This window comes from Equus quagga, chromosome 6 (assembly GCF_021613505.1).
Source record: "Equus quagga isolate Etosha38 chromosome 6, UCLA_HA_Equagga_1.0, whole genome shotgun sequence".
In the NCBI taxonomy this organism is placed as follows: Eukaryota; Metazoa; Chordata; class Mammalia; order Perissodactyla; family Equidae; genus Equus; species Equus quagga.
This window is the reverse complement of record NC_060272.1, coordinates 75986883-76014213: the sequence shown is the minus strand read 5'-3', so window position 1 is coordinate 76014213 and position 27331 is coordinate 75986883. Positions and strand designations below refer to the sequence as shown.

The following is a 27331-nucleotide window of genomic DNA, read 5'->3' as shown; positions in this document are numbered from 1 at the left end:
ATATCAGGAAAGGGGAAAGCTGGAATGAACATTGAGATATATTTTCTTGTAATAAAGTTTTAGAAAAAGCTTTCCTAGAGAGAGGGGGAGTTGGTAACAACAATTTTTCTGAGGTTTAAAGCTTTTTTAAAAAATGGCATTGGGAAACAACGCTTTAAAAATATGATTTAAAAAGTCTGGCTTTGGGAAGAACAAATGATTTACTTATTTACTTCCTTTTCTAATCTTTCAGATTCCACATTAGCAAGGCTCAGGTGGTCCAAGAGACATGACTTCATGAGGCTGGAGGAAAGTCCAGTAAAAATAAAATCATCAGCCATAAACTCACAATACTCTTTGGGGAATCAGGCCAGCTGCTGGAGCAGCAGGCCCTCTGAAGCTTAAGGGGAGAAAAGGATTTGGATGCACGTTGTTTCTTTTGAAAAATATTAATTAATTCACTATTTTAAAAGAAATAGTGTTTAGTTTATTTGCGACAATAATGCCCAATATCCATCCATTCATCAAATATTTATTGAGCACTTACTGGATACCAGACCTGGCGGGAGGTGACTCCTGCCCTCCTAGAACTTATAGTCTAGTTGGCTACATAGTCATTAAATAAACACTCAGATTAGAAATCGCAATGCTGACTGTGACAAGTGCTAGGAAGGAGAGGTGTGGGAACCCATACCACCCACAAAAGGGAGTTTGGCCCAATGAGGCCTGAAGAAGCAAGACCTGAGCTGAGATTAAAGGACGGATGGAAGCGGACTGGAATTTCATGATTCTGTAGTAAAGTTTTGGTTTACATTACCAAATCTCACTGAACAGTCACAGAAAGAGCCCTGGGAAATACATGAAGTGAATGAAAAAGTAGCTTACCTAGAAAACTCCAGGACATTAAGAATTTCATACGTTAAGTTTTCTCCCATCTACAGAAAGATAAAACAGCAGATTCTTACCTGAAGGAAAAAGTATCCTTGCAAAATAACTCACTCTCCCAAGCACAAACAAGTTTTACCCCCCAAATACCCATCTTTTTCAAAATATAAAGTCTGATAAGATGATGGTGCCCTCCTCTGGCAAGAACAATATTGGCACAAATGTTTCTAATAGTGCCGACTGAAGACTGGAACAACTCTCTTTTCAATCTAAAAGCAGCACTATTGGAAACTTTATAAATACTCTCAGGTTGCAGGGGTACACGGGAGTAAATGAGACAGTCAGCAGACAAAACTGGGAGAACAGACACATGTTTTAATAAAATAGCAGAGATCAAATGAAATCCTTAATGCTGAGATAATTTGAAGAGGTAAACGTGGAAAAAGGTGGCATGCTATAAAATTTTATATCAATGAAACATGCATGTTTTCTAGACTTTTCCAGTTATAGCCTCTTGACTTCCTGTAGCCATGATCAATTTATCTGTGAAGCTACCAGCTCCCAGCTTCACCAATATGACACTGCGGGATTTCACATAATTTGAGAGTCATCCATGTGGCATATTCTATAGATACAAAGGTGAATTAGTCAGTCTGTCTTGCCAAGGACTCAATGTCTAGTAAACATCCCTAACCACTGCATTAGTACTAGAAAAAAAAAAAAATCAGTGTTGGCCACCATGTTTACACTGCTCCAATTTTTTCCCGAAATATCAAAGTCTTGTGGTAAGTGGTCATCAAGACAGAACAAGAAAATATATACATAATAAAATGAGTAAATCAAAATAATAATAAAACTTGCCAAAAATAATTTGAAACACTTTAATTCTTCATAGGAAAAAAAAATAGTGTATTGCTTGAAGGTCTGATGATTCTAAGTCTTCGGAATAGCTCATTTTTATTGAGCACTTTCTCTGTGCCAAGCACTAATTCCAACTACTTAAGATATGTCAACTCATTTAATCCTCACGAAGACCCTGTGACGTGCATGATGAGCAAACTGGGGCAAACACAGAGAAGTTAAGGAATGCGCCCAAGAATAGCGGCTGGGAAGGTGTGGGGCAGATGGGAACCCCACGCACTGTAACTGCAGGGGTTCCTCGTCTGACCGCTGTGTACCTGTGTCTCTCTGGAAGAACAGGTGCGTGTGAACCCTGGGAAAGTATATAGGATGCTACTCACAGCTTCTATGATGATAGAATACGGCGTTCTTGTAGTGAAAACAAAGCCGAGTTTCTTTGCTCCTTTCACTAAAGCTGCTTCATCTATTAATAAAAATTCTGTGTTAATGGAGACTGAGCAAATGTATTAACATTGAATTTAATTTAATACGGATTTCCGTTCTTCAGCTAAAATATCACGTCATATTTTAAACTTGACTTTTTTCATCCAAATGCACTTATCTGTACCTCTAGGGGCCAGACAGTGTTCATGAAAGAGGAAATTTGGCTAAATAGGGCCACTTTCAGTGGGGCTAAGATAAACTCCCCAGGCTGAGAGTGAAATCCTTCCCTAGTTTCATATGGTCTTGTTTGTGCTCCGGGCCAGTAGTAGCAGCTCCAGAAAATGTTGCAGGTCTTGACCTTACCCCTGCCTGTTACTTATTATAACCTAACATGCCACTGAACCCCGGCCCCGAGAGCCCCCGCCAGGCTCCTTATGGCAGTCTTTGTGGGTCTGGGGAGCTGGAGCCCCAGAGCAGCTGAGGCCTGCACTGTGCCACCAATGCCCCTGACCATAACAACTCCAGGGAAGGAGAAACACAGGCACCATCAGGGGACCAGGGGCAGCATCCCCTCTTCTGTGCTCATCACCTGCCAGGTGCTCCAGGTGCACACAGCACCTACCTGGGGAGGAAGCTTGGTAGATTATATCATTTCCATCTGTCTCAGGAACAACAGTGTGGCACACACACAACAGGGTAAGAAATTCCTTTATATAGTCTTTCACGGGCTATATATAAGAAAGGCACAGAGCTGGTGAGTCTCTTAGAACGCAAGAGTAATATATAGTCTGCAGCTTTTACCAACTAAGGTTTTACTTCAGGTATATGCAGAGTCAGGCACCAGCTAAAAACCATATTGTGCAGTTAGCATGTGTTTGTGGAGTGGCTACTGAGGCAGAGACGGTGTGGTAGGCTGGGGAGACCTGGAGGAACAAGATGACCCTGCCCTCATGGAGCTTTTATTCTTATTGGAGAGATAAGCTTTCTCAAAGCTGGAGAAATACATAGGGGCTGTGATAGAGAAAAGAGAGGCTTATTTTAGGTAGGTGGTCAGGAAAAAAACACTGGGGAGATGATATTTAAATTAAGACCTAAATGGAAAGGTTAGTTAGCTGTGTTAGGTGACATGTGACGGTGGCACACACTAGACAAGAGGAATAGCACTTTCAAAGGCTCCGGGGCAGGAATCAGACTCGTGCATTTGTGGAGCTTCAAGGCAAGTGTGACTCTAGCATCTTGAGCAGGAGGAACAATACCCAGAATGAGGCTGGAGAGAGGACCACAGTCACGAGTTTGGGTTTCATCTTAAGTGTGGTGTCAGTCTTTGGAAAGGTTTTAAGCACAGGAAGACACGTACAGACTTATGTTTTAAAAGACCACTTTTACTTTTTAGAAGATTAAGATTTCAAATCAGGTAGATCAATATCTTAAAATAGATAAGTGAAGATATTGGTAGCATGCAATTGAACCAAATAGTTTAAAAGCAGAAGAGAGAGTCTTACATAGATGGCTACCCGGTAAAACGTTCTTGTATAATGTTTGATTTCGGTCACACCAAGTTCAGTGCTCAGTTCATAATGTGGGTAAAAAGTCCCTTGCTTACTATAGTAACATCAAAAAATTTCAAGACTCTCTCTTTCCTGGGCTCAGAAAATTATATCTTTTAGGAAACTATACAAATGTTTTAAAGTTATATAGCATTACCCTGTTGACAGAGTGAAAAAAGCAGACTTACATGGTTACTCTCCAAGTTCTGCAATAATGTTGGGTCATCAAATTCACAGGAGTCTGTGATGGGAGAAGGCGGCTGACTGAGGAAGAATGGAGGAGAGTGGTTTTAACAAAAAGTTCCTGATGATACCAGTCAATAACCAAAAGGATCTATAGTGAACACATAGCCCTACCTTCTGTTTTCAGTAAGTCACACCTAAAAAGTCCATAGAACGAGTAAATATTTAAAGTTCATCCTCTCAGACCTCAAGCTGCAAAATGGCGTTAGAAAATGCCTAAAATTGTGTTGAATACTGAACAGTTATGTGGAATTTGAGACAGAGAAACTACAAAAGCAGCAAAGTCTAGATCCTGGGGTTTTTGAACACCATACAGGAAAGATCTATCCAGGGGAGCGTCCTGGGAACTGCCATCTGAAGTCTGGACCGGGGAGAGCTGTGCTATCATCTGTCAGCACACCAGGACTGATGAAAAGTGCGTTGCAGGGAAAAAGGAACAAGGGCAAAGGAGAAAAGAATGTCGTCTATTTACCTTAAGTTGTCTATAACATCACTTGTGTTTAACTGATTTCTAAGGGAAAATGAGGGAGGAAATATAACAGTTACAAGACTATAAATATAAAACCCTTTAAGAATTCTAACCACATATGAAAGCCGATGTAAACCCTATTTTTTAACAACTGCAAGTTTTCATTTAGGTTATATTAGGTTTCAATCTCACTCAGATACAGTGATAGTATTAGAAATTCAGATATGTTTTGGAGCAAATAAAGGATAACTAACTTTATTAAGAAAAAATATAAGAATTTCCAACAGAGTATGGCAATAAAAACACACCCATAAATTATACCTGCAACGGTACACTTCTTAAATGTCATAATATTGCAAGTGAGGGTTCCCGTTTTATCACAAAATAAGTATTTTACCTAAACAAAGAAAAAACGAACATGATAAACAACATTAAGTTAAAATGTATTAAGAAAACAAAGACAAGAAGACGTTCTTTCTCTTTAAATCCTCAAAATATGTGGATTTTTAGAAAACAAGAAGTTCGGTCTATAAGAATTCTATCTTTAATATTTATACTTCTTTCAGAGGTCACACTCTTCTGTTAGTTTCACACTGGAAGTGAAATCTCATGGTAATATGCAAAGTAAATTATCTGCTTACCTATCTGTCAGATGAAAAAGAAAACCAAACTCGAAGCCCCTTTAATCATGATCACAAAGTATAATGCTCATTTCTAAAGACAAATGGAAATTCTTTAGATGATCACTTCTGTCCAACAATCAACACGAAGCAACATGGCGTTAAACAGTTTTAAAATGTTCGTCAGCTCTGGTGTCTAGTGGTTAAGATTCAGCATGTTCACCGCCCTGGCCCAGGCTCGTTTTCCAGTCGGGGAACCACACCTCCGTCTGTAGGTTGTCAGTGTGGCGGTGGAGTGTTGCTGTGGTGCTGAAAGCTGTGTCAGCGGGACTTCAAATACCAGCAGGTCACCCACGGTGGACAAGTTTCAGTGGAGCTTCCAGACTAAGACAGACTAGGAAGAAGGACATGGCACCCACTTCTGAAAAAATTGGCCATGAAAACCCTGTGAACAGCAGCAGGGCACTGTCTGATGCTGCAATGGAAGATGAGAGGATGGCGCAAAAAAGACGGGGCAGGGTTCCACTCTGTTTTACACAGGTTCACTAGGAGTCAAAACTGACTCAACCAACACTGAGATCTTTGTATTATTTTGGAAGATGAGAGAGATACTGATTAACTTTAGATTTTGTTAACTTTACATTTTTGTTAAATGACGTAACCAAAAAATGACAATAAAAAGCAGATGCTATTATATATGCGCACAAAAACATTTAAACTATGTAATTTTGAAAGGAAAATCAGGGTTGGAAATGAGATGCAGTAAATGAAAACAAACAACTAGCACAATGGCAACATTAACACTAAAGCAGATGCTAAAGTTCTCAGTACTTTAACTCAAGTTAAAGAAAGATATTAAGTAATGGTAAGACAACATTTACAAAGAAGATACAAGAATTAAGAACCTGTATAAACCAAACAAAACCTAAGTAAATACATAAAACAAAGAGAACTTGATAAAAGTAAATAACACTTAGAGAATTCAGAATATTTCTTTCAGAATTTCAGATTCTTTTAGAGCTGAATTTCTTTCAGATCTGAATAAATAAATATTATAGACATGGAAAAAATTGAAAAATATAAACTTGATTTAGTAGATATGGCAAAAAATACATGTTTTTTATGTCCTTTATAAAAGTTGATTATGTAATTGGCCACATAAATCCTGGACAAAATTTTTAAAGTAGAGGTTTTATAAGTCACATTTGTTCATCATAATGCAATAAAACAAAAAAATTAATTATGAAAAAAGGAACCATAAAACTTCTTGGAAATTAAGAAATTTAGGTTGATTCCTTCTAGTTTGATTTCTGGAATCAGAATCAAACTGGAAATGACAAAATATCTAAAAAGCAATAAGGAGAGTTCCTAACATAACCCATAATAAAACTTACAGGATTCAGTCAAAGCTGCAAGCAGAAGAAAATGGATGATCAGAAATGTTTTATTGTTAAAGAAGAAAAGCTAAAAGTAAAATTGTGCTCAGTTTAAGAAAATACAGGGAAAAAAATCTAAAGAAGCCAGTTGAAGGAATTAGAAGAGACAACAAACTGAAATGAATGAAATGAAAAATAAATTAGTAGAAAGGATGAATGAATCCAAAATTTAATTCACTGAAAAGATCAAGAATATAGATTGCATGAAAATTCTTTAGGAAAAGGGAAAGTGGGTGCGTAAAAATATGTGAGATGAGAAATAAGAAAGGAAATATAACTACAGATAAAGAAGAGATTTTTTTAATGTTACTTGCAACTCTACCAAATTTTTTTAACCAGCAGAAATGGATAATTTCCTGGAAAAAAATAAGTTGCCAAATTAAAACAAGAAGTTGAGATGGTAAAGGTGAATAAAGACCTCCTGTTGAAAAGGACAAAAGAGATCTTCCATTTTGTGCAATATGATGAGCTAAATAACGTGAACTGCCCTTCTGATGAAAACTAGGATAATACAGGATAAAACATAAAAACTCATGTTTTTAAACATCATCACAACATCACAAAGTTGTCCCAGAAGGAAGTAGTCCTCCGAGGTGAAATTCAGAGTAAACTGTGGAAAGTAAGGAGCTTTTTCTCTGAGTGACAAACCCTGGAAACCTAAAGTTTTCACCTTGAAGGCCGTACAGGATTCCGGAACTAGAAGAGAAAGCAATGGGTTGCCCCAGTGGACAGTGCAAAAGAAGACCCTTCATAAATCTGGCCAAGAGGACAGCCTCTCAAAATAAGAGTTAAAGAGAATGAATTTTCCTGATTAAACTTTGAGGTTGGACAGAAGAAAAACATGCTTCTCTTGAGAATGTTAACACAAGCTGGCCCTTCCAAGGGCTTGTGGCCAAATTCACACCACCTGTGGGCCCAAAACACCTCAAGCAGAGGATTTAAATTAAAGTGTCTCAGGTGATTGGCAGAAGGAACTGCAAATCCTTTCTGCAGAAATTCAACTTCAACCTAGGCCTCAAAGAATTCCTACCAAAAAAGTTCCAAGCATCAGGGGGTCATAATCAAAATAAGGCACCCTAAATGAAAACCACTAGAAAAAAGAGAAACAGAATCAGATCCACAAATCATTCAGGTTCTGGAATTATTAGACTCAAAATATGAAATAACTAGATTTTGTATGTTTTTCAAAAAGAATAGTTTAAAAATATGAGCAAGGAACAGGAAAATAAAAAGAACAAAGCATGTATTTTAAGAGTAAATAAAACTTCTAGAAAGTTAAAATTATAATGGTTGAAAAACTTAATTGACAGATTAAACAGATGACCAGAATCAAATGAAGAGACAACTAGAAAACAGAAAGATGAGTCTGAAGAAATTCTCCAGTGCAGAGAGATAAAGAGATGCAAATCTGAAAGGAGGGTAAGAGACACAAGGATAGAGAGGAAAGGGCTGATGATGCATATTGAGTTGGAGTTCCAAAGGGAGAGAAAATGGAGGCTGGAGATTAGCTGATATTTACATACAGATCAGTTTTCTAAAGTTCTTCAAAGTTACTGATCCTCAGACTCCAGGATCTCAGTGATCAGACAGAGCATAAATAAAAAGGCATCCACATCTAGTCACATGACAACGAAACGGCAGCAGTCTAGAGAGAAAATTTTCAAAGCAGAAAGAAAAGACCAATCGCATGTCCAGGGACCAATACTAGATTGAAGAGTGACTTCTCAAAGTCATCAAAGGCACAGGACGATGAATAGTATTTTCAACGTTCTGGGAGAAAACAGTATTTCAAGACGGGAGAAACAAAACCATTTTCAGACCTAGGAAACATGAGATCTGCCGGCCAACATTCCTTCTCTAAAGGAAACTTTGAGAACATCTTTCAGGCAGTAGATGTGGGACCTCAGGTGAGAATTCTGAGTTATGAGAATGAAAGGTGTGCGAAGACATTGGTAAGGAGGTGGATAAATCTAAGTAAGCATTGCTGCATGAAATCATGATCATAATCATGATGTCTTATCTACGGGGTCGAAAGATTTTAAAACCAAAATACTGGACAAAACCAGCATATAACTAAAAAAGAGGCAAGCAGTGTCAAAATGTTTTTTCCTATTGTGGTAAAATATTAGCCATATTTAGTACATTCACACATTTGTGCCACCATCCATCTCCAGAACTTTTTCATCACCCCAAACGGAAAGCAATTAAATAATAGGAGAATTCTCCATTCTCTCCTCCCCCCAGCCCTGGCAACCACTATTCTACTTTTTGTCTCTATGAATCTTACTATTCCAAGTACCTCATACAAGTAGAATCATATAGTATTTGTCCTTTTGTGTCTGGCATGTTTCACTTAGCATAATATCTTCAAGGTTCATCCGTGTTGTAGCATGTATCAGAATTTCATTCATTTTTAGGACTGAATAATACGCCATTGTACATATATACCATATTTTGTTTATCCATTCATCCATTGATGGACGGTTGAGTTGTTGCCATCTTTTGGTGTACAAATATATGTTTGAGTCCCTACTTTCAATTCTTTTGTGTATATACCCAGAAGTGGAATGGTCGGATCATATGGAAATTCTATGGTTAATTTTTTGAGGAACAACCATACCATTTTCCACAGTGACTGCACCATTTTACATTTTCACCAGTAACACACAAGGGTTCCAATTGCTCCACATCCTCATTTAATTCTTGCTGTTTTCTGTTGTTGTTGTTGTTTTATAATAGCCATCCTGTGGTGTGAAATGATATCTTACTGTAGTTTTGATTTGCATTTCGTTAAAGATTAGTGATGTTGAGCATCTTTTCACGTGCTTATCAGCCATTCATATATCTTTGGAGAAATGTCTATTTAAGTCCTTTGCCATTTTTTAATTAGGTTGTTTGTCTTTTTGCTGTTGAGTAGTAGGAGTTCTTTATGTATTCTGGATATTAAACTCTCTATTGTCTTTCTGTTTTCAATTTCATTGATTTCTGCTCTTATCTTTATGTATTACCTACATAAACAATATAATTTTCAAAGCTTGAGTCCTAAAGCCATTTTTATTAAGACGATGTTTAATTACTATCCTAAAGAGGCTAGTGTCAATTGACTAGTCGAGGTAGATGAAGTGACCTTTTCCCAATTGTCAACAGAAAACATACATTCTAAAAGATTAGCAAATAGTCAGATGTTCATGAACAGAAAAGGTGGTGGAGATCTGATTATCCCATCCCCCTTCATCTTTAGTCGCCCAAGTTCAAAGGCTGTTGATATTGTTCTCTGAACAGACTTTTGTAGGAGCCAAAAACCTTTTTAAATAAATATTTACTGAGAACGAATACTGTACAATAGGACTAGAAATTAGAAATTATCTGTACCAATTACTGGTTATAATGACTAGCATTAATTAAATCCCTTCACACCAGGTACTATGCTGAGCACCTTACGTCTACATTACCTTATTCAATCTTCGTAAGAACCTTGTGAAGTGGATGCTATTATCATGCCCATTTTACAGATGAGGAATCAAGGCCAGGAAAGTCACATAAGAAGCCCAAGATGACTCTGCTGGTAAAGGGTGAAGCCAGGATTCACACCCAGGAAGTTTAGCTCCAAAATTCTGCCTTTTGGTACAATTTATATATTGCCCCCAATTAATTGAAAGATGGAAAATTATAATGTAGTAAAAAATATATTAAGAACAAAAAGTAGTTAGAAAAGAATAATAATTAGAAGTCTCTCTCCTTTTAAGTACTGTATAACTATGGGAGAGGGGTTTTTTCCTAGCTTTATTGAGGTATAATTGACAAATAATAGTGGGAGTTTTTTTTTAACTTAATTTACACTTGTAAAGATGCCCCCGTCATTTAAAAAGTAACCGGCTGTCTGTTGTTAACCTGGCCTCATCCTCACCTCTTTCCGTTGTATTGCAGTGACCAGAGGCCCAAGGCTACGTGTGTCCCAATGCCCTGTCAGCAGGACTCCAGGTTAGAGTCTACCATCGAGAAAAACTTGCAAGAAAGAATTAGCAGCTATATGACTGCCCTTCCAGCAGCTGTGGGCAGATGCATGGGTTTGGCAGGCGTGAAATTTTGCAGCAGCCTCTGGAAGCTTCCCTGTGAGGCATCTGACTTAGGGCAGCAGGAGCACGGCCACCGTGGCAGGTCCCAGGGTTCCTGTGGCTCCTTGAGAGCTAACAGGGGCTTTCCCTACCTGCCCTTCCAGCTCCTCCACTCCTTCATAAGCACATAATCACCGCTAGAAGGCCTGTTCTACTTGCAACCCATCGTGAATATTATCCATATTTTGAACAAATTATACTTTTGAAGCTCCATGTGGGAGTCAAGTTAACTATAGTCTGAGTCTGAATTTGACACTTGAACTTTGCACACACTTCTCCTGGATCCACCTTCTCTGAAGCCCCTATCTCGTTGTCCAGCCCTGAAGGAGCCCTCACCTGCCCAAGCTCTTCATTAAGATTTGATGTTCTGGCCATGGCGTAGACATTGTTTTCTTTATAATGCATATCGTCATCCTGCAAGAAACGAACAAAACAGCCAAGCCACAGAGTCAGGACTTGGTTCAAAATTTCTTTAGGAAGGCCATACTGCCACTGATCTTCTTCCAAGGTGGCTGACATTTAGAAAGAACTCACAATGGGGAGTCTAGAATAGTTGGATTTGGAATGCCAGATCCCAGTTTCTCACATACGTTGGCAGAGGCGATTCAGGAGAGGCCACGCCATGCAGGAACAAATGTCAATGTGCTGGTGACCTGGAACTGGAAGACTCAGCTTTCCAACCCTGGCTGTGCCTCAGACGTGCTCTGGACCTTGAGCATGCCTCAGCTATTACATCTAGAAATCGGGAGCAATAACACGCACCTCACAGCACTACTGTGAAAACTAAATGAGAACACATTTGAAAGCACTTTGTCTCATTTTGTGGTTGTTAAAATAGCATTCCCCTTCAAATGATGGTAATTCATTGACATATTGAGAGGATCATTTAAATGTGACATCTAATGATTTTTATTTCGAATAAAAATATTTTAAGATATAACTAAAAATTGCAACCCCACATTCAAACTGGAAAATTCATTTGGTCACAACTTACTAAGCAGTAACTTCACAATACGTGGTTGTCACCTGAAAATCCTTTTTTTTTTTAATTTGAAGTGATTCTAGAATGGCTTTATTTCTGTCATTCTTGCCAAGATCTGTAAATCTATTGTAAGTCTACTGGACTCTTTCTCTGTGACAATCTTAAGTTTTAATGGATTGACTACCTCTCTACACTTGCTATGAAGCCACTATCTCTTAAACCTTTCTTATTAACTAGAAAAAATATATATAAAAAAATGGTGTCCTCAAGAGTGACACACAGAGGCCTAGGGACTCTGAATCAGATCGACACCAATGGTTGGCTCTCCTGTCGAAAGCACAGCTGTCCCATTGGCAGCACCGGCCCCATGATAAGAACTCAGTTAGTTACATGGATTCTTAAAAAGAAAACAAAAGCCATAGCTCAAGAGAGAACTTTTAACTTTCTGATTTTAATACTCACCCAGTTTATAAACAGGGCCTGAACATATTTCACCATTTCCAGAGTGACCAGCATACTAATGGGGATGAGATTGTGGTACAAGATAACGAACACCAATAAATCAAACCCAAAGTTGTGGGAATTGTAATCTGTGGAAGAAAATCAGAAGAACTGTGTCACAGCTTCAGGCGATATCTTTATTCATCTCTGTTTGTATTATTACATTATTGAATTGTGGAATTTTCTCCATGAAGATTACTATTAAAAGTATAATTATGTGCACACAGCTATAAAATGGTTTTAAAAATATTAGGTAAGCACCAACCACAGAATAAGGTGTATTGGAAGCATTGAGAGACAAGAGTTAATAAGAGACAGGCCCTGTCCTCAGGGAGCTCTGGATGCAGCTTGAGAAAGCAAGACGAGTCAGCAGTTACAGTGCGATGAATTCCACGACGGCGCTGTGCACAGTGTAGCAACACCACAAAGCAGAGGGCCCAGAAAGGGGTTGCAGAAAAGGGGGTGAGCAAAGCTTTGAAGAAGGGAGTTTGTTAAATCCAGGAGATGAGGGGAAAGAATGAGGACGACATTTTAGCTGGCAGTAACAGTAGGTTTGAAGTCAAAGAGAGAATTATTATAACCATTTTTAAGACTCAGGGAAAGTAGGAAAGTAAAGCCCAAAAACGAAATATGATACTTGGTAAAACCTAGTGATGTACTCATTTTTAAACAGATAGGTGTGTTTGATAGGATAATTTTCCAATAAGAATTCAACCAAATTTCATAGAAATTTACTTAAAAATATCTAGAAGGTGTTCAGGGGATATACACACACTGCCTTATATATACCTTTCTGAAAACTTGCATCTCAATCTTACATGTTAAATTTATATGGTTGAGTTATGGGAGGAGGGGTCATAACTGAAAAGAACTAAACAGAAATTAATGTGTAAGGAACATTAATTTAATTAAACACAAAGCTGCATAAATACAGACAAAATTAAATAATAGTTTTAAGTCAAAATTTTATATTCATTTTTCGTAAAAGGGAGCATACTTGTAATTTAGAACAATAGTAGTTAAACCTAGATTTCTAAATTTCATCGACCTAAAAGTCAAGTTCAATTCACTATCACATGTATTCAAACTCTTATCACCTTGAGTTTACTAACTTTCCCCTATTTGCCATGATTATACTTTTATACCTAGTGTATTGCTTTATGGTTATAAATCATTCTTTTAAGAAAACTACAGGCAGATATTACTATGACCATTTTATGGACAGAGAAATGGAGACAAAATCTTTAGTGCTTGGTAAATTTCTAATTACTGAAAATGCAGTTATAACTTTAATTACCCCATGTCTTTTTCTTCTTTTGGACTGGAACATCCTGAGCGAAGGGGTGTAGTCCAGAACCAATTGTAGGTTCTTACTGCAAATAAGCCACTAACTTCCTCTGTGCTTTTTTGGTAAACACATGTAACCTGTTTCACTTTCATAAAACTAGGGGTTGGACTAGAAAACTATAGAATTCTGTTTCAACTCTGAAGTTATTTCTTTTAGCCAATCAATTAATTACTGAGTTCCTACTATGAAAAGGCACTGTTCCTGGAGTTAAAGATACAATGATTCCTGTCCTCAAAAATTCACAATCTAGTTGTAGGGGAGGGATGAACAATAATTATAAAACATGGAAATGGAATGATATCTATTAAGGATATCATTATAGAAGCCAAAGAGGGCTCCTAACTAAAAAACAAAAAAACAAAAAAACAAAAAAAAAGAGGGAGGTAAGACATAGGAAACACTTCTGGAGAAGGTAACACTTCAGCTTGGTCTGAAATGAAAAGAGGCAGGTGCCAAGGCAAGAAGAGACGAGACACGCATTTGAGGCAGAAGGAGAACTGAACCAAAGGTCTGGAGACGATGAAGCAGCCAGTGGATGAAGGATCATGAAAAAGACCAAAAAGCAGTCCTCTATAAATAGACGCTAAATGCTAAGGAAGAAAGGGTGAAATGTCAAGTGATGGAGACAGGACCAGGTTATAGAAGTCCTGATGTACCAGGCTAAAGGAGATTTATCTTGACCCTGTAGGCCAGAGGTCAGAAAACCTTTTCTCTAACAGCCAGAGGGAAAATGTCTCAGGCTTTGCAGGCCATACAGCCTCTGTTGCAACTACTCACCTCTGCTGTTGTAAGCATGAAAGTAGCCACAAATGACAGGTAACGAATAAGTGTGGCTGTGTTCCAACAAAATTTTATTTACAAAAACAAGCAATGGGCCATTGGTGGTAGTTTGCCAACCCAGGACAGGCAACAGGACACCACTGAAGCTACTTTACATATTCATAACTACTTTTCACATGCATCCTTCTGGAAACTGTGTAAAGAGTGAATTTTTGTGGAACTTGGCTGAGAACTGGGAAATCACTTAGGGAACTGTGGCAGAGAGATGGAGAGGAGTGTGCCCACAGAGAAAATGTTGGAAAGGTAGAGTCAGCAAGACTTTGGCACTGATTGGATAATGAAGGCGACGGGTGCAGGAGTGGGGAAGAGAGAAGGAAGTTCAGAAGGAGACGTAAGAATGACCTTTATGTTTCCAGCTTGGATGGTTGGATGGTGGTACTTACAATTTACATGGAGAGTATTGAAAAAAGACACTGATTTTGGGGGAAAAAGATGAATTTAGTTTTGTACATGCTGAGGTAAGAAGCCTACAAGACATCTAGAAAGCCAGGTGTAGGCAATGAGTTAATAATTCATAGAGAGAGCTAGCCTGAGGCAACCAGGTAGAAGACATCTAGTGACGGTTAACAGTTGAAATTATCAGTGGGTGAGCTCTCTTAGAAAGATTATCTTGCATAAGACAATTAAACCCTAAGAAGTTGATGAAGTCTCTCCTGAAGAAAAAAATAACACACATACATATGTGAAGAAAATTTTTCCCCAAATTTTGAGGATTTATGGACCAAATTTGAGGAATTCTTGGTGAGCAGGATCCTGAAAGACACCAGCATTTAAAAGGTGGATCAATGAGTCAAATAGGGAAGAGTTTTTTAACAAAGATCAGAAGAGGAGGGCAGAAGTCCAATTGGATAGAGACTTAAAAAATGAGCCCTGGCCTTGGCAATTAGGAATTTATTCCTAACCTTGAGCAACAATTTCAGTAGACTGGTTGAAGTAGACAGCACACTGAAATGGGCCCAAGAATGACCAGGCGGTAAAGAAACGGAGACAGCGTGGGTTGTCTCTTCTTTCAAGAGGTCTGATCAAGAAGGGAAGAAGAGAGCATTTGTACAGTATACGCAGAACTTGACACTTTTTACAGACATCAAAATATCAATGACTTCTGTAAGCTTTTATGTCTGTTTCAAAAATGAGATAATATTCACACTCTTGGGCTAGAGAAAATTAAACAAGCAAATTTAAATCAAGATTACTTTTTTCAAATCATCTAAAATCTGTAAGCTTGAAATAAAAACTCAACAGGTAACATCTAGAAACCCAGATCGCATAAGAATGAATCCTTGATTTTTTTTATCATACTACAGCGTCTGTATCTTAGTTTCTTTATTCCTAAAATGCTCCCAAACAGATCCTCTCAAGGGAAGTTAGAATAATTTAAAATCCTCAGGAGATAGATTAGAGAAGGCAGAAAGATGTATAATGGTGTACTCTGAAAACACGGAAAGACATTAAAAAAAAATGCTGAACTTTTCATGCCAAATACCAGTTTACCTTTAAATCAGTCAACTGAACCACTGAATCTCCCTCAGTGCCCTTGTCCTCATTTCCTGGGCACCATTCATTGTCCTGGAAGCACTGTACTAACCCAATGAGGTAGGTACTGTCCCCATCTTCAAAGGAGGGAAGTAATGCTCAAAGAAGTAAAAACCTTGTCCGAATTCTCCTCGTGACTAAGCGGTACAACCAGAGGCAGGGCCTTGTGTATCTGACTCACAGTCTCATGCCTCCGCCCTGACTCCTCTCACTCCTTTATTCTGGAATGCCAGGATTATGTGGAATTGACAGAACAAGCTTTAAAAAAAAAAATCTGAAAACAGTCTGTTTCTAAAGCTCATTAATCCTCAGTTTTTCAAAAAAAATAATAATAATAATAATACACCAGTTAGAATAGAACAAGTGCCTTCCCTTTTAAATAAAAACATGGAAGCAAGTGTTTAAAGTCACTTTTTAAAGCATTTAAACTTCCATAAATGGCAGCTTATTGCCACCCTCTGACACTCACCCTTCTTCCTGATGTACCAAATGTCTGCTCCATACCTTCGATTCCAGAGAAAGGCTCCCGCACAGCTCACCAAGGACATCGCCAAGAGCAGCACGAACAGCGCCAGGATCTGCACGTTGGCCAGTTTCTCCACCTTTGACCTCTTGAGAGGCGATTTGACTGAATTCTGCACAATAGTCCCCATACACCAAAAAGAACAACAACAACAAACCAGAACAAAACAAACAGAGGAATTACAGCGCACAAACATTTTGATCATGACAGGAAGTCAAAACTTCCAACAGGTAAAAAGTAGAATACATTTTTTTACAGATAACTAACAGATTAAAAGGGTGCCACATTGTTGAATGAGCATGGCTTTTCCACTTCAGTCCTTCGAGCATCTTTTACTAGTTCGTAGAAAACCTTCACACAGCAGATCTATCACTTCAACGTTCTAGAGTTCTTAAAAATCAGATGCGGCAAATCTGACAGCCTGGGTGATCTTCTGAATAGGCAAAACAAACAAACAAAAACCTCACTAATTTATTGGCCTTACTGCTTCTAGTTATTGGATTATTTCCAGTTTAAAAACCGTGGTAAGATAGTCTTCACTTGAGTCTGTTGAGAAAATATTCAAGATTTTATCAGTATGATAATTGCTCTAGGGGCCAGCCCAGTGGCGTAGTGGTTAAGTCCACGGGCTCTGCTTTGGCAGCCCGGTGTTCACCGGTTCAGATCCCGGGCACAGACCTACGCATCGCTTATCAAGCCATGCTGTGGCAGGCATCTCACATATAAAGTAGAGGAAGATGGGCACAGATGTTAGCTCAGGGCCAGTCTTCCTCAGCAAAAAGAAAAGGATTGGTGGCAGATGTTAGCTCAGGGCTAATCTTCCTCAAAAAAAAAAAAAAATTGCTCTAACACATACATATTTTAGGGAAACCAAAGCTCTGGGTTAGGGATACGGTGAGAGCTTTAAAGGATAACTTTCTGTTAACATTTCAGATTTGTCCATAAATTTCTGTCTAATCATCTGCAGAAGTCTACTGGGACATTGGAAAATATATACCCTTATATTTTTAACTTATATTTAAATTTTCAATCACATTTTACCAGATTAAATTTACCATTTCTACATTTTCATTAAAATGTAGAAGCATAAATGCTCCAAGTTTACAAATTATGAAAATATAAGTTAGTGATCCAAAGTGCTCAACTTTCTTAACATAGCGCAGAAATAGATAAGGTCAAAAAACTCCTCAGTTTAACTGCATTGAGCATATTGCAAGAGAACATCCTTGTACGTGTGTGTATGTATATGTGCACGTATATACACACACATACATACGCACACATTTCATCTCTTTGGTTGACTTGTTTGAATAATGACTTCAGATGCTATACAATATAGAATAGTTTTCAGCTAAGTGTGCTGGCTTTAAAATCTTTTGGTAAGGAAATATTTACATTTACCAGTTCTTTCTTTCCTAGAGTCATGAAAAGCCCCTCTCTGAGGTTTTTGTTATTCTGAAAGGACACAATCAAAGGTATAATAAGCCCTGCAGAGATTTAGATCCACAAAACGACGTGACAGAGCAGGATGCACTTTATCATGAGCTGCAGCTCAGACCAATCATGCTGGGAGAACGATGGAATGGTTTTTTCAAGTTACAATAGGCATTTAAATCTTAGATGAAATATTGTGCTACCATGTATATAATTAAGTAAGACACGTTATCATTTGAACACAACTGAAGACAAAAACACGTAGTGTTAGAGAATTGTGCATTTTACAATTGAATCACAGGTCATGATTATGTAGGTTCTATGTTGACTTTGGGTCCCTGTCCAGATCTGAACTTCCATCTGTGGATAAACTTGTGCTTATATCACTGTCTTAGCCTGGGTTCCTTAGGAAACAGAGTCTGAGGAAAACTCACACATTAATGCATTATTGCAGGGTGCAATCTCAGGGCAGGAAGAGTGAGAGGAAAAAGGACAGTGAGACAGAGAACGGGGAAGCAAATACAAAGTAGTATGTCACTGAGCTAGTCAAAGCTTTGCAGGAAAACACACGCAGTTCCTCTGTCATGCAGGCCCCAACTTTCCTCTGACTGGTCTCTCACCACTCCGTGCTTCATACTCTGCCATCTACACTCCAGGCACACTGAGCTGCACTCACCAACTGGCCTTTGGACACATGCCGTATTCTTGGCCTAGAGCTCTCTTAGCTGCCTCCCCTTCTCTAGGACCAATCCCCATGCCCTTTACATTTCCATCTGTTCTATCAGCTTCAGGCCTTAGTTTCCATCTTCCTTCCTCACAACAGCCTCAAGGTCATTTTGGACAGGGCCCCTACATACACACACACAGCATCTACCCCTCCTCACTTCCCACTAGTGTTATATTACCTTGAGTGTCTTCCTTTACAGACTACAAGTAACTTGAGGGCAGGAAACAGGCCTTGTTCCCTACTGTACCCCAGGGGCTTAGCACGGTGTCTGGCATAGCGGCTAGAGATATTTGTGGAAGGAACAGTCAAAGTCAAATGTTGTGTTTTAGCAAATGGAAAAATGCATAGACTTATTGTCGAGTTACTTCTCATTAATAAGAGAATTTCTCATTCAAGAAATTCCTGCTCCAAGACAAAATGTCCTGAGTGGTTCTCAAAAGATAACAACTGAGAGGAATGGTACACAAGAGAAATAACTTACATAGAACCTTTAATGTCATTTTGGCAAAAATAAATATCATAAATAGGAGCCATATATAGACTAAAATAAATATGGACCTCCCTTCAAATTTCAGGTTAATAAACAGAAATAAGCTCCCTAAGTTCAACAGATATATACTCAACATCCTCACTTCATAAAAGCAGAAGGAAAAATCCAGAAGCAACACTACTTGTCGTCGCAGATTATTTTACCTGCATGAATTTCGTTTCAAATCCAGTGTAAACAACTATGCCAAGGATCCACCAAGTATTTTTAAGCTGTGTACCTCTTAGCACGACCTGGTCAGGCCCAATTGGAAGAGGGCTAAAAATTAAAAAGAGCATTTATTAACTACCAAAAAAGCTTTTTTTTTTTCACAATGTAAAACAAGGCTGGGCTTTCACCGTAAAGATATTTCCTTTTGTTAAGTTCAACTTTATGGGCAAACAGCAATAAAAACAAATGTGTCTTCGTAGAAAGTACCTATTCCTAAAAGAGCATGGAAAAAAATCTGCTTTGTCCTCCATTTCGCACCATTCCAAAGGTACGTTGATCACAAATTTTACAGAGAAAAACATCTCTTATACTTAAGGTGACTATATAATTTATTGCCAGGGAAGATGACGTGAACAAATAAATCCCTGTATGCTAATTTGGCAATCTGTGAAAGGGATTACGTGTGGTCATTCAGAGCACAGAAAGCAAGCTCAGTCGGCCATATTGACCTGGCCTCCTCCCCTCCCCACTGAGCTGACTCACTATATAAAAGACGTTCCCATGAGAGTCTTAAGTGGAAAGCAAGTGGCAGTGGAAGAGAAGTTGGGAAAACTCGTCCATCATTATCAAACCACAATCCTAGTGGCTTCTCCTCTTTGATGACTTTCAAGATCCTGTTCTTCCCGCTAATTCATCCCAACGAATATGCTAAATACTTCTACTCAAAGGAAACTTGGACCTGACTTCTCTAGTGCTACCATCGGCAGGCATACTGATTAAGAAAATGCCATAAGCTTTCCACTTATCTTTAAGATTCTTTTTTAACAATTACCTTGATAGCTCAGGGTATTTCAAAGTCAAGTAAAATATGAAAATAATATAATATAATGTTTTAAGATGTTATTTACTGAGAGAACAAAAACTGCCACATTCTATGTTTCATAAAAGAAAAGAAATGTTTGAGAAGAGAAAGATGATACCTTTTACCACTTAGGCACAAGGTTCCCACAAAGCTATTGAAATGACAATGAGGTCCTGCACATTCTATTTTTCCAGATAGGTTTGACAACTGCTTTTCTGTTTGCATTTCAGCTGTTTCTGACAAAGCCTACAAAGCAAAATCAAATGAAAACAATGAAAATAAAATTTTAATGGCAAAGTTCAATGTCTCTGATAGTTAATAAAAGAAGATTATGGAAGTCAGTGTCTAAAAAGGGATTGCTCTTAGCAGATAGTAAATAATATACATCAAACTTTAACATAAACTCTGTTAGAAGACTTCGCCATACCAGTATTTTGCAAATGATTTTAATAAGGTTGAAAGAGGTAGGAAAGTTAAGTTTTCATCACCTGTCTATGAAAATACTATTTTTGAAAGTGTAATCACCATAACCAAACACTAGGTAATGTTTGACACGTTTATGTCTGTAGCTGATGATGCTGACCTCTGGACCACACTTTAACTAACAAGGATTTAGAACAATGGTTCCAAACTCTTCAGTGCACCAGATTCACCTGAAGGTTTTGTTAAAATACAGATTGCTGGGATGCATTCCCAGGGTTTTTTATTCAGTAGGTCTGGCGTGGGGACCAGAATTTGCATTGCTAACAGCTCCAAGAGGATAGTGATGCTGCTGGTCCAGGGATCACACTTTGAGAACCACTGATTTAGAAAATGTCTCATTCCAATAAGATCTCAACTGTCCAGAGAGAAAAGGCAGATCATCTTCAAGAGAATAAGAATCAAACTGTCATAAGTCTTTTAAAGAGCAGTACAAGATACAGGAAGACAGAGAATTTTTATTTTCAAGTATTTAAATAAAAGACCTTTAAATCTAGAATGTTGTATCTTTCCAAATATCCAACATATGTGAAGGTTTAAGACAAATATTCTCAGGCATGCATGCAAAGTCTTAGAAGTTTTGACAGTCAGAAACCTACACTTGAAACAGTTCAGGATGAACTTCTATTCATCAAAAGACACCTTAAAGAAAGTATTAGAGGAAGTTACCAACTGGGAGGAGACAGGTGTAATTATATATGACAGACAAAGGATTAGTATGAAAAATACATAAAGAAATCCTATAAATCAATAAGAAAATACAAATATCTCAATAGAAAAATGAACAAATATTTCCCAGAAGAGAAAAATATGCATTACCAGCAAACTCAGAAACAGATGCTTGAGTGATATGTTACCGAACTAAAGAAGAAAAATCATTACTATATCAATTGATGCTGAAAAAACTAGTAAAAGATTTAACATGCATTCTAGGGAAAAAAATTCCTAGTAAGCTTCACTTATAAGGAAACTTCTCAAATTTGGTAAAAAGGTATCCATGCAAATCAAAAGCAACTATCATACTTAACTATGAAATAGTTAGAAGCAATAAGTTAGAAGCATTGCCATTTTAGTCAGGAACAAGAAGAGACTAGGTGCTATCACCTAACTTATTTTTCAACTGCTCTGGAGTTTCTAGCATTGCCATAAGATGGGGGGGGGGGGGGGGGAAATAAATTAGGTATTATTATTACAGGGAAGGAAAGATCAAAAGTGACCCAACTTTTACAGAAGGGATTTACTACCCGAAAAATCCTACACAACTTGACTTAAAAATCATAAAAATGTATTAGAGTTTAGTAAGGTGGCTGGATACAAGATCAATAAACAAAAATATGTATTGATGTACCACAGTTTAAACATTCACCCAGTAGAGGACATCTGGCTATTGCTAATGAAACTGCTATAAACATTTGCATAAAGGTTTTTGTGTGAACACGAGTTTTCACTTCTCTGGGATAAATGACCAGGAGTGCAATAGCTGGGTCATATGATTGTTGCATGTTTAATTTCATACAAAACTGCCAAAACGCTTTCCAGAGTGGTTGTACCATTTCATATTCACACTTGCAATGTGTGAGTGATCCAGTCTCTGCACACCCTCACCAGCATCTGGTGGTGTAAGTACTTTTAATTCTAGCTATTCTGATAGCCATGTAGTGATATCTCACTGTGATTTTAATTTGCGTTTCCCTAATGGCTAATGATGTAGAAAATGTTTTCATGTGCTTATTTGCCATTTTTATATGCTGTTCTGTGAAATGTCTCTTTTGCCCATTTTCCAATTGGATTGTTCGGTTTGATTTTTTTTTCTGTTGAGTTTTGAGAGTTCTTTATATATTCCAGATACCAGTCCTTTGTCAGATACGTGGTTTGCAAATATTTTCTCCCACTTTGTAGCTTGTCTTTTCCTCCTCTTCAAAAGCAAAGTTTTTCATTTTGATGAGGTCTAATTTACAAATTTTTCCTTTTGTGGATCACGCTTTTAGTGTCAAGTCTGAGAAATCTTGGCCCAGCCCTGGATCCTGAGGGTTTTCTCCAGTGTTTTTTCCTACAAGTTTTACAGTTTTATATTTTACATTTAAGTCTTACTAAACTTTGAGTTAACTTTTGCATAAAGTATAAGACTTTGGTCAAGGGGTTTTTGTTTGTTTGTTGCCTATGAAATTACAATTGCTGTAGCACCATTTGTTGGAAAGATTATCTTTTCTCAAATGAATTGTTTTTGCACATTTGACAAAATCATTTGGCCATATTTGTGTCGATCTATCTCTGGGTTTTCTATGTGATTTCATTGAGCGATGTGTCTATTCCTTCACCACACTGAAACCAGGGATCAACTTGCTTTTAACATAGTTAGTTATCTGCTTGCAAAAGTAGTTAGATAACGCGTTACTAAAACCCACCCCATAGATAACATCTCAGACACTTGGGTCACCCTGGGAATGGGTGCTTGAGTTTTTCAGGAACTGAGAGTCAACACCTTGTCCAGTTCAGGCTGGTTAAGACCACCAACTCATCAACTGGGCCTGTGCAGATGACTGATACACTTTTTTTTAGACTTTATTTTAGATCATTGGGATTTTCTATGTAGACCACTATGTTAAAAGCAGATGGAGACAGTTTCATTACTTCCTTTCCAATCTGTATGCCTTGTTTTCTTTTCTTACTGCTCTTTCTACGTCTTCTAGTACTATGTTGAATAAGAGTAGAGAGAGCAGATATCCTTGCCTTGTTCCCAGTCTTAGGAATACATTAGGAGACCCCCTAGTCTTAGGGGTAATGCATTTAGCCTTTCACCACTAAATACAATGCTAGCTATAAAGTTTTTTTGTAGACTCTCCTTACCAAGTTAAGAAAGTTTCCTTCTATTTCTATATTTTTTTTGAGTTTCTATCATGAATTGACATTGAATTTTGTCAAATGCTTTCTCTGCATTGATTGATATGATCACATGATTTTTCCCCTTTAGCCTGTTAAGATGGTAAATTACATGGATTGATTTTCAATTATTAACCCAGACTTACAACCCTGGAATAAACCTTTACAATTCTTTGTATACATTATTGAGTTCTATTTACTAATACTTTTAAAGAATTTTGGTGCCTATACTCATGAGGGCTATTGGTCTGTAGGTTTCTTTTTTTGCACTGTATTTGTCTGGTTTGGGTATCAGGGTAATCATACCCTCATAAAATAAATTAGGAAGTGTTCCCTCCTCTTCTATTTCCTGGAGGAGATTGTGTGTAATCGATGCCAATTTTTCTTTACATGTTTGGTAGAATTCTCCAGTGAAACCACCTGGGCCTGGAGATTTCTTTCTTGGGAGCTTTTAAATTATTAATTCAATTTTCTCATTAGTTATAGGGGTATTCAATTTATCTATTTCCAGTCTTTGGAGGTTTTCCTGTTATCTTTGTCATTGCTTTCTAGTTTTATTCCATTGTGGTTAGAGAGCAAATTATCTATGATTTAAAATCTTTTAATTTTATGAGACTTGTATGACATGGGTATTGTCTAGCTTGGTGTATATTCCTTGAGCACTAAAAATAATGTGTCCTTCTGTTGGGTATTGTTCTATAACATTCCATTGTTAAATGTTCTACAAATATCAAATGGATCCTTTTGGTTGATGGCGTTGAGATCTTATATATCTTTGAGAATTTTCTGTCTGGTTGTTCTGTCAGTTGATGAGAGGGGGTTGTTGAAGTCTCCAACTATAATTGTGGATTTATATATTTATCCCTTTAGTTCTATCAGTTTTAGCTTCATAAATACTGTAGCTCTGTTTTTGAAGCATACACGTTAGCATTGCTATGTCTTCTAATGGATTGACTCTTTTATCATTATATAATAATTTAAAAATGTTCCTTTCTGTCTCTGGTAATTTTATTTGGTCTGATGTCTACTTTATCTGATATTAATAAAGCCACTCCTGATTTCTTTTGATTAATCTTTGCATGATACATCTTTCACCATCCTTTTACTTTTAACTTATGAGTGAGATCATATGGTATTTGAATTTCTCCCTCTGACTTATTTCTCTTAGCATAATACCCTAAAGGTCCATCCATTTTGTCACAAATGGTTGGATTTCATTGTTTCTTATGGCTGAGTAGTATTTCATAGCATATATATACCACATCTTCTTTATCCATTCATCCTTTGATGAGCATCTAGGTTGCTTCCACTTGGCTATTGTGAATAAGGCTGTGATGAACACACGGGTGCCTCTATCTTAATGCATTTGTGTTTTCCAGTTCTTTGGGTAAACACTCAGCAGTGGAATAGCTGGATGATACAGTAGTTCTAGTCTTAATTTTTTGAGGAATCTCCATACTGTTTTCCATAGTGGCTGCACCAGTTTACACTCCCACCAGCAGTATATGAGAGTTCCCTTCTCTCCACATCCTCTCCAACACTGATTCTTTCCTATCTTGTTAATTATAGCCATTCTGATGGGAGTGAGGTGATATCTCATTGTAGTTTTGATTTGCATTTCGTGTGCCTGTTGGCCATCTGTATACCTTCTTTGGAGAAATGACTGTTAAGATCTTTTGCCCATTTTTTAATTGGGTTGTTAGTTTTTTTGCTGTTGAGATGTATGAGTTCTTTGTATGCTTTGGATATTAACCTCTTATCAGATATATGGTTTGCAAATAACTTCTCCCAATTGTTAGGTTGTCTTTTCACTTTGTTGATGGTTTCCTTTGCTGTGCAGAAGATTTTTAGTTTGATGTAGTCCGATTTGTTTATTTTTTTCTACTGCTTCCCTTGCCCAGTCAGACATATTATTTGAAAATATGCTGCTAAGAACGATGTCAAAGAGCGTACTGCCTATGTTTTCTTCTAGAAGTTTCATGGTTTCAGGTCTTGCATTCAGGTGTTTAATCCACTTTGAGTTAATTTTTGTGTATGATGTAAGACAATGGTCTACTTTCATGCTTTTGCATGTGGCTGTCCAGTTTTCCCAACACCATTTATTGAAGTGACTTTCCTTTCTCCATTGTATGTTCTTGGCTCCTTCATCAAAAATTATCTGTCCATAGATGTGTGGGTTTATTTTCGGGTTCTCGATTCTCTTCCATTGATCTGTGTGTCTGTTTTTGTGCCAGTACCATGCTGTTTTGGTTACTATAGCTTTGTAGTACATTTTGAAATAAAGGAGTGTGATACCTCCAGCTTTGTTCTTTTTTCTCAGGATTCCTTTGGCTACTTGGGGTCTTTTGTTCTTCCATATAAATTTTAGAATTCTTTGTTCTATTTCTGTGAAAAATGTTGTTGGAACTTTGATAGCGATTGCATTGAATCTGTAGATTGCTTTAGGAAGTATGGGCATTTTAACTTTTAATTCTTCCAATCCAAGAGTATGCAATTTCTTTGTGTATTCTTCAAAATCTTTCAACAACATTTTACAGTTTTCAGTTTACAGATCTTTCACCTCTTTGGTTAAGTTTATTCCTAGGTATTCTATTCTTTTTGTTGCAATTGTAAATGGTATTGTATTGTTAATTTCTCTTTCTGCTACTTTGTTGTACATGAATAGAAATGCAACCGGTCTTTGTATGTTGATTTTTTATCCTGAAACTTCATGGTATTCATTTATTATTTCTAAAAGTTTTGTAGTGGATTCTTTAGGGGTTTTTATATATAAAATCATCTACAAATAGTGACAGTTTCACTTCTTCCTTTCCAACGTCGGTCCCCTTTATTTCTTTTTCTTGCCTGACTGCTCTGCCTAAGACTTCCAAAACTATGTTAAATAAGAGTGGCGAAAGTGGGCATGCTTGTCTGGTGCCTGTTCTTAGAGGGATAGCTTTCAGTTTTTCTCCATTGAGATTGATATTAGCTGTGGGTTTGTCATATTTGGGCTTTATTATGTTGAGCTACTTTCCTTCTATACCCATTTTATCCAGAGTTTTTATCATAAATGGATGCTATATCTTGTCAAATGCTTTCTCTGCATCTATTGAAATGATGATGTGATTTTTATTTTTCATTTTGTTAAGGTGGTGTATCACAATGATTGATTTGCAGATGTTGAACTAGCCCTGCATCCCTGGATTAAATCCCACTTGATCATGGTCTATGATCTTTTTAATGTATTGTTGTATTCGACATGCTAGTATTTTGTTGAGGATATTTGCATTGATGTTCATCAGTGATATTGGCCTGTAATTTTCTTTTTTTCTGGTGTCCTTTTTCTGGTGTTAGATCTGGTTTTGGTATCAGGATAATGTTGGCTTCGAAGAATGAGTGAGGAAGGCTCCCTTCCCCTTCAATTTTTTAGAAGAGCTTGAGGATAGTTATTAAGTCTTCTTTAAATCTTGATAGAATTCTCCAAGGAAGCTGTCTGGTCATGAACTTTTATTTTGGGGGAGGTTTTGATTACTGTTTTGATCTCCTCACTGGTGATTGGTTTATCCAAATTCTCTATTTCTTCTTGATTCAGTTGGAAGGCTGTATAATTCTAAGAATTTATCCATTTCTTCTAGATTATCCCATTTGTTGGCATATAGCTTTTCATAGTATTCTCTTATAATCCTTTGTATTTCTGCAGTGTCCACTGTAATTTCTCCTCTTTCATTTCTGATTTTTATTTGCTTGAGACTAGTCTCTTTTTTTTTCTTGATGAGTCTAGCTAAAGATTTGTCAATTTTATCTTTTCAAAGAACCAGCTTTGGTTTCATTGATTTTTTCTTTTTTTAGTCTCTATTTCATTTATTTTTGCTCTAATTTTTATTATTTCCTTTCTTCTACTGATTTTGGGCTTTGTTTATTCTTTTTCCAATTCCTTTAGATGCACTGTTAGATAGTTTATTTGAGA

At 37.3% G+C, this 27331-nt stretch overlaps 1 protein-coding gene across 1 annotated transcript in view; it reads right to left on the bottom strand.

The window, feature by feature from the left end:
* Positions 1-27331, bottom strand: part of LOC124240745 (phospholipid-transporting ATPase IB-like) — a 175591-nt gene that overhangs the window by 89296 nt on the left and 58964 nt on the right. Inside the window, 10 exon segments of the mRNA XM_046663871.1 lie at positions 865-914; positions 2106-2188; positions 2771-2876; positions 3884-3959; positions 4716-4804; positions 10915-10992; positions 12023-12150; positions 16252-16417; positions 19160-19271; positions 20144-20271. Coding sequence (XP_046519827.1) covers positions 865-914; positions 2106-2188; positions 2771-2876; positions 3884-3959; positions 4716-4804; positions 10915-10992; positions 12023-12150; positions 16252-16417; positions 19160-19271; positions 20144-20271 — 1016 coding nt within the window.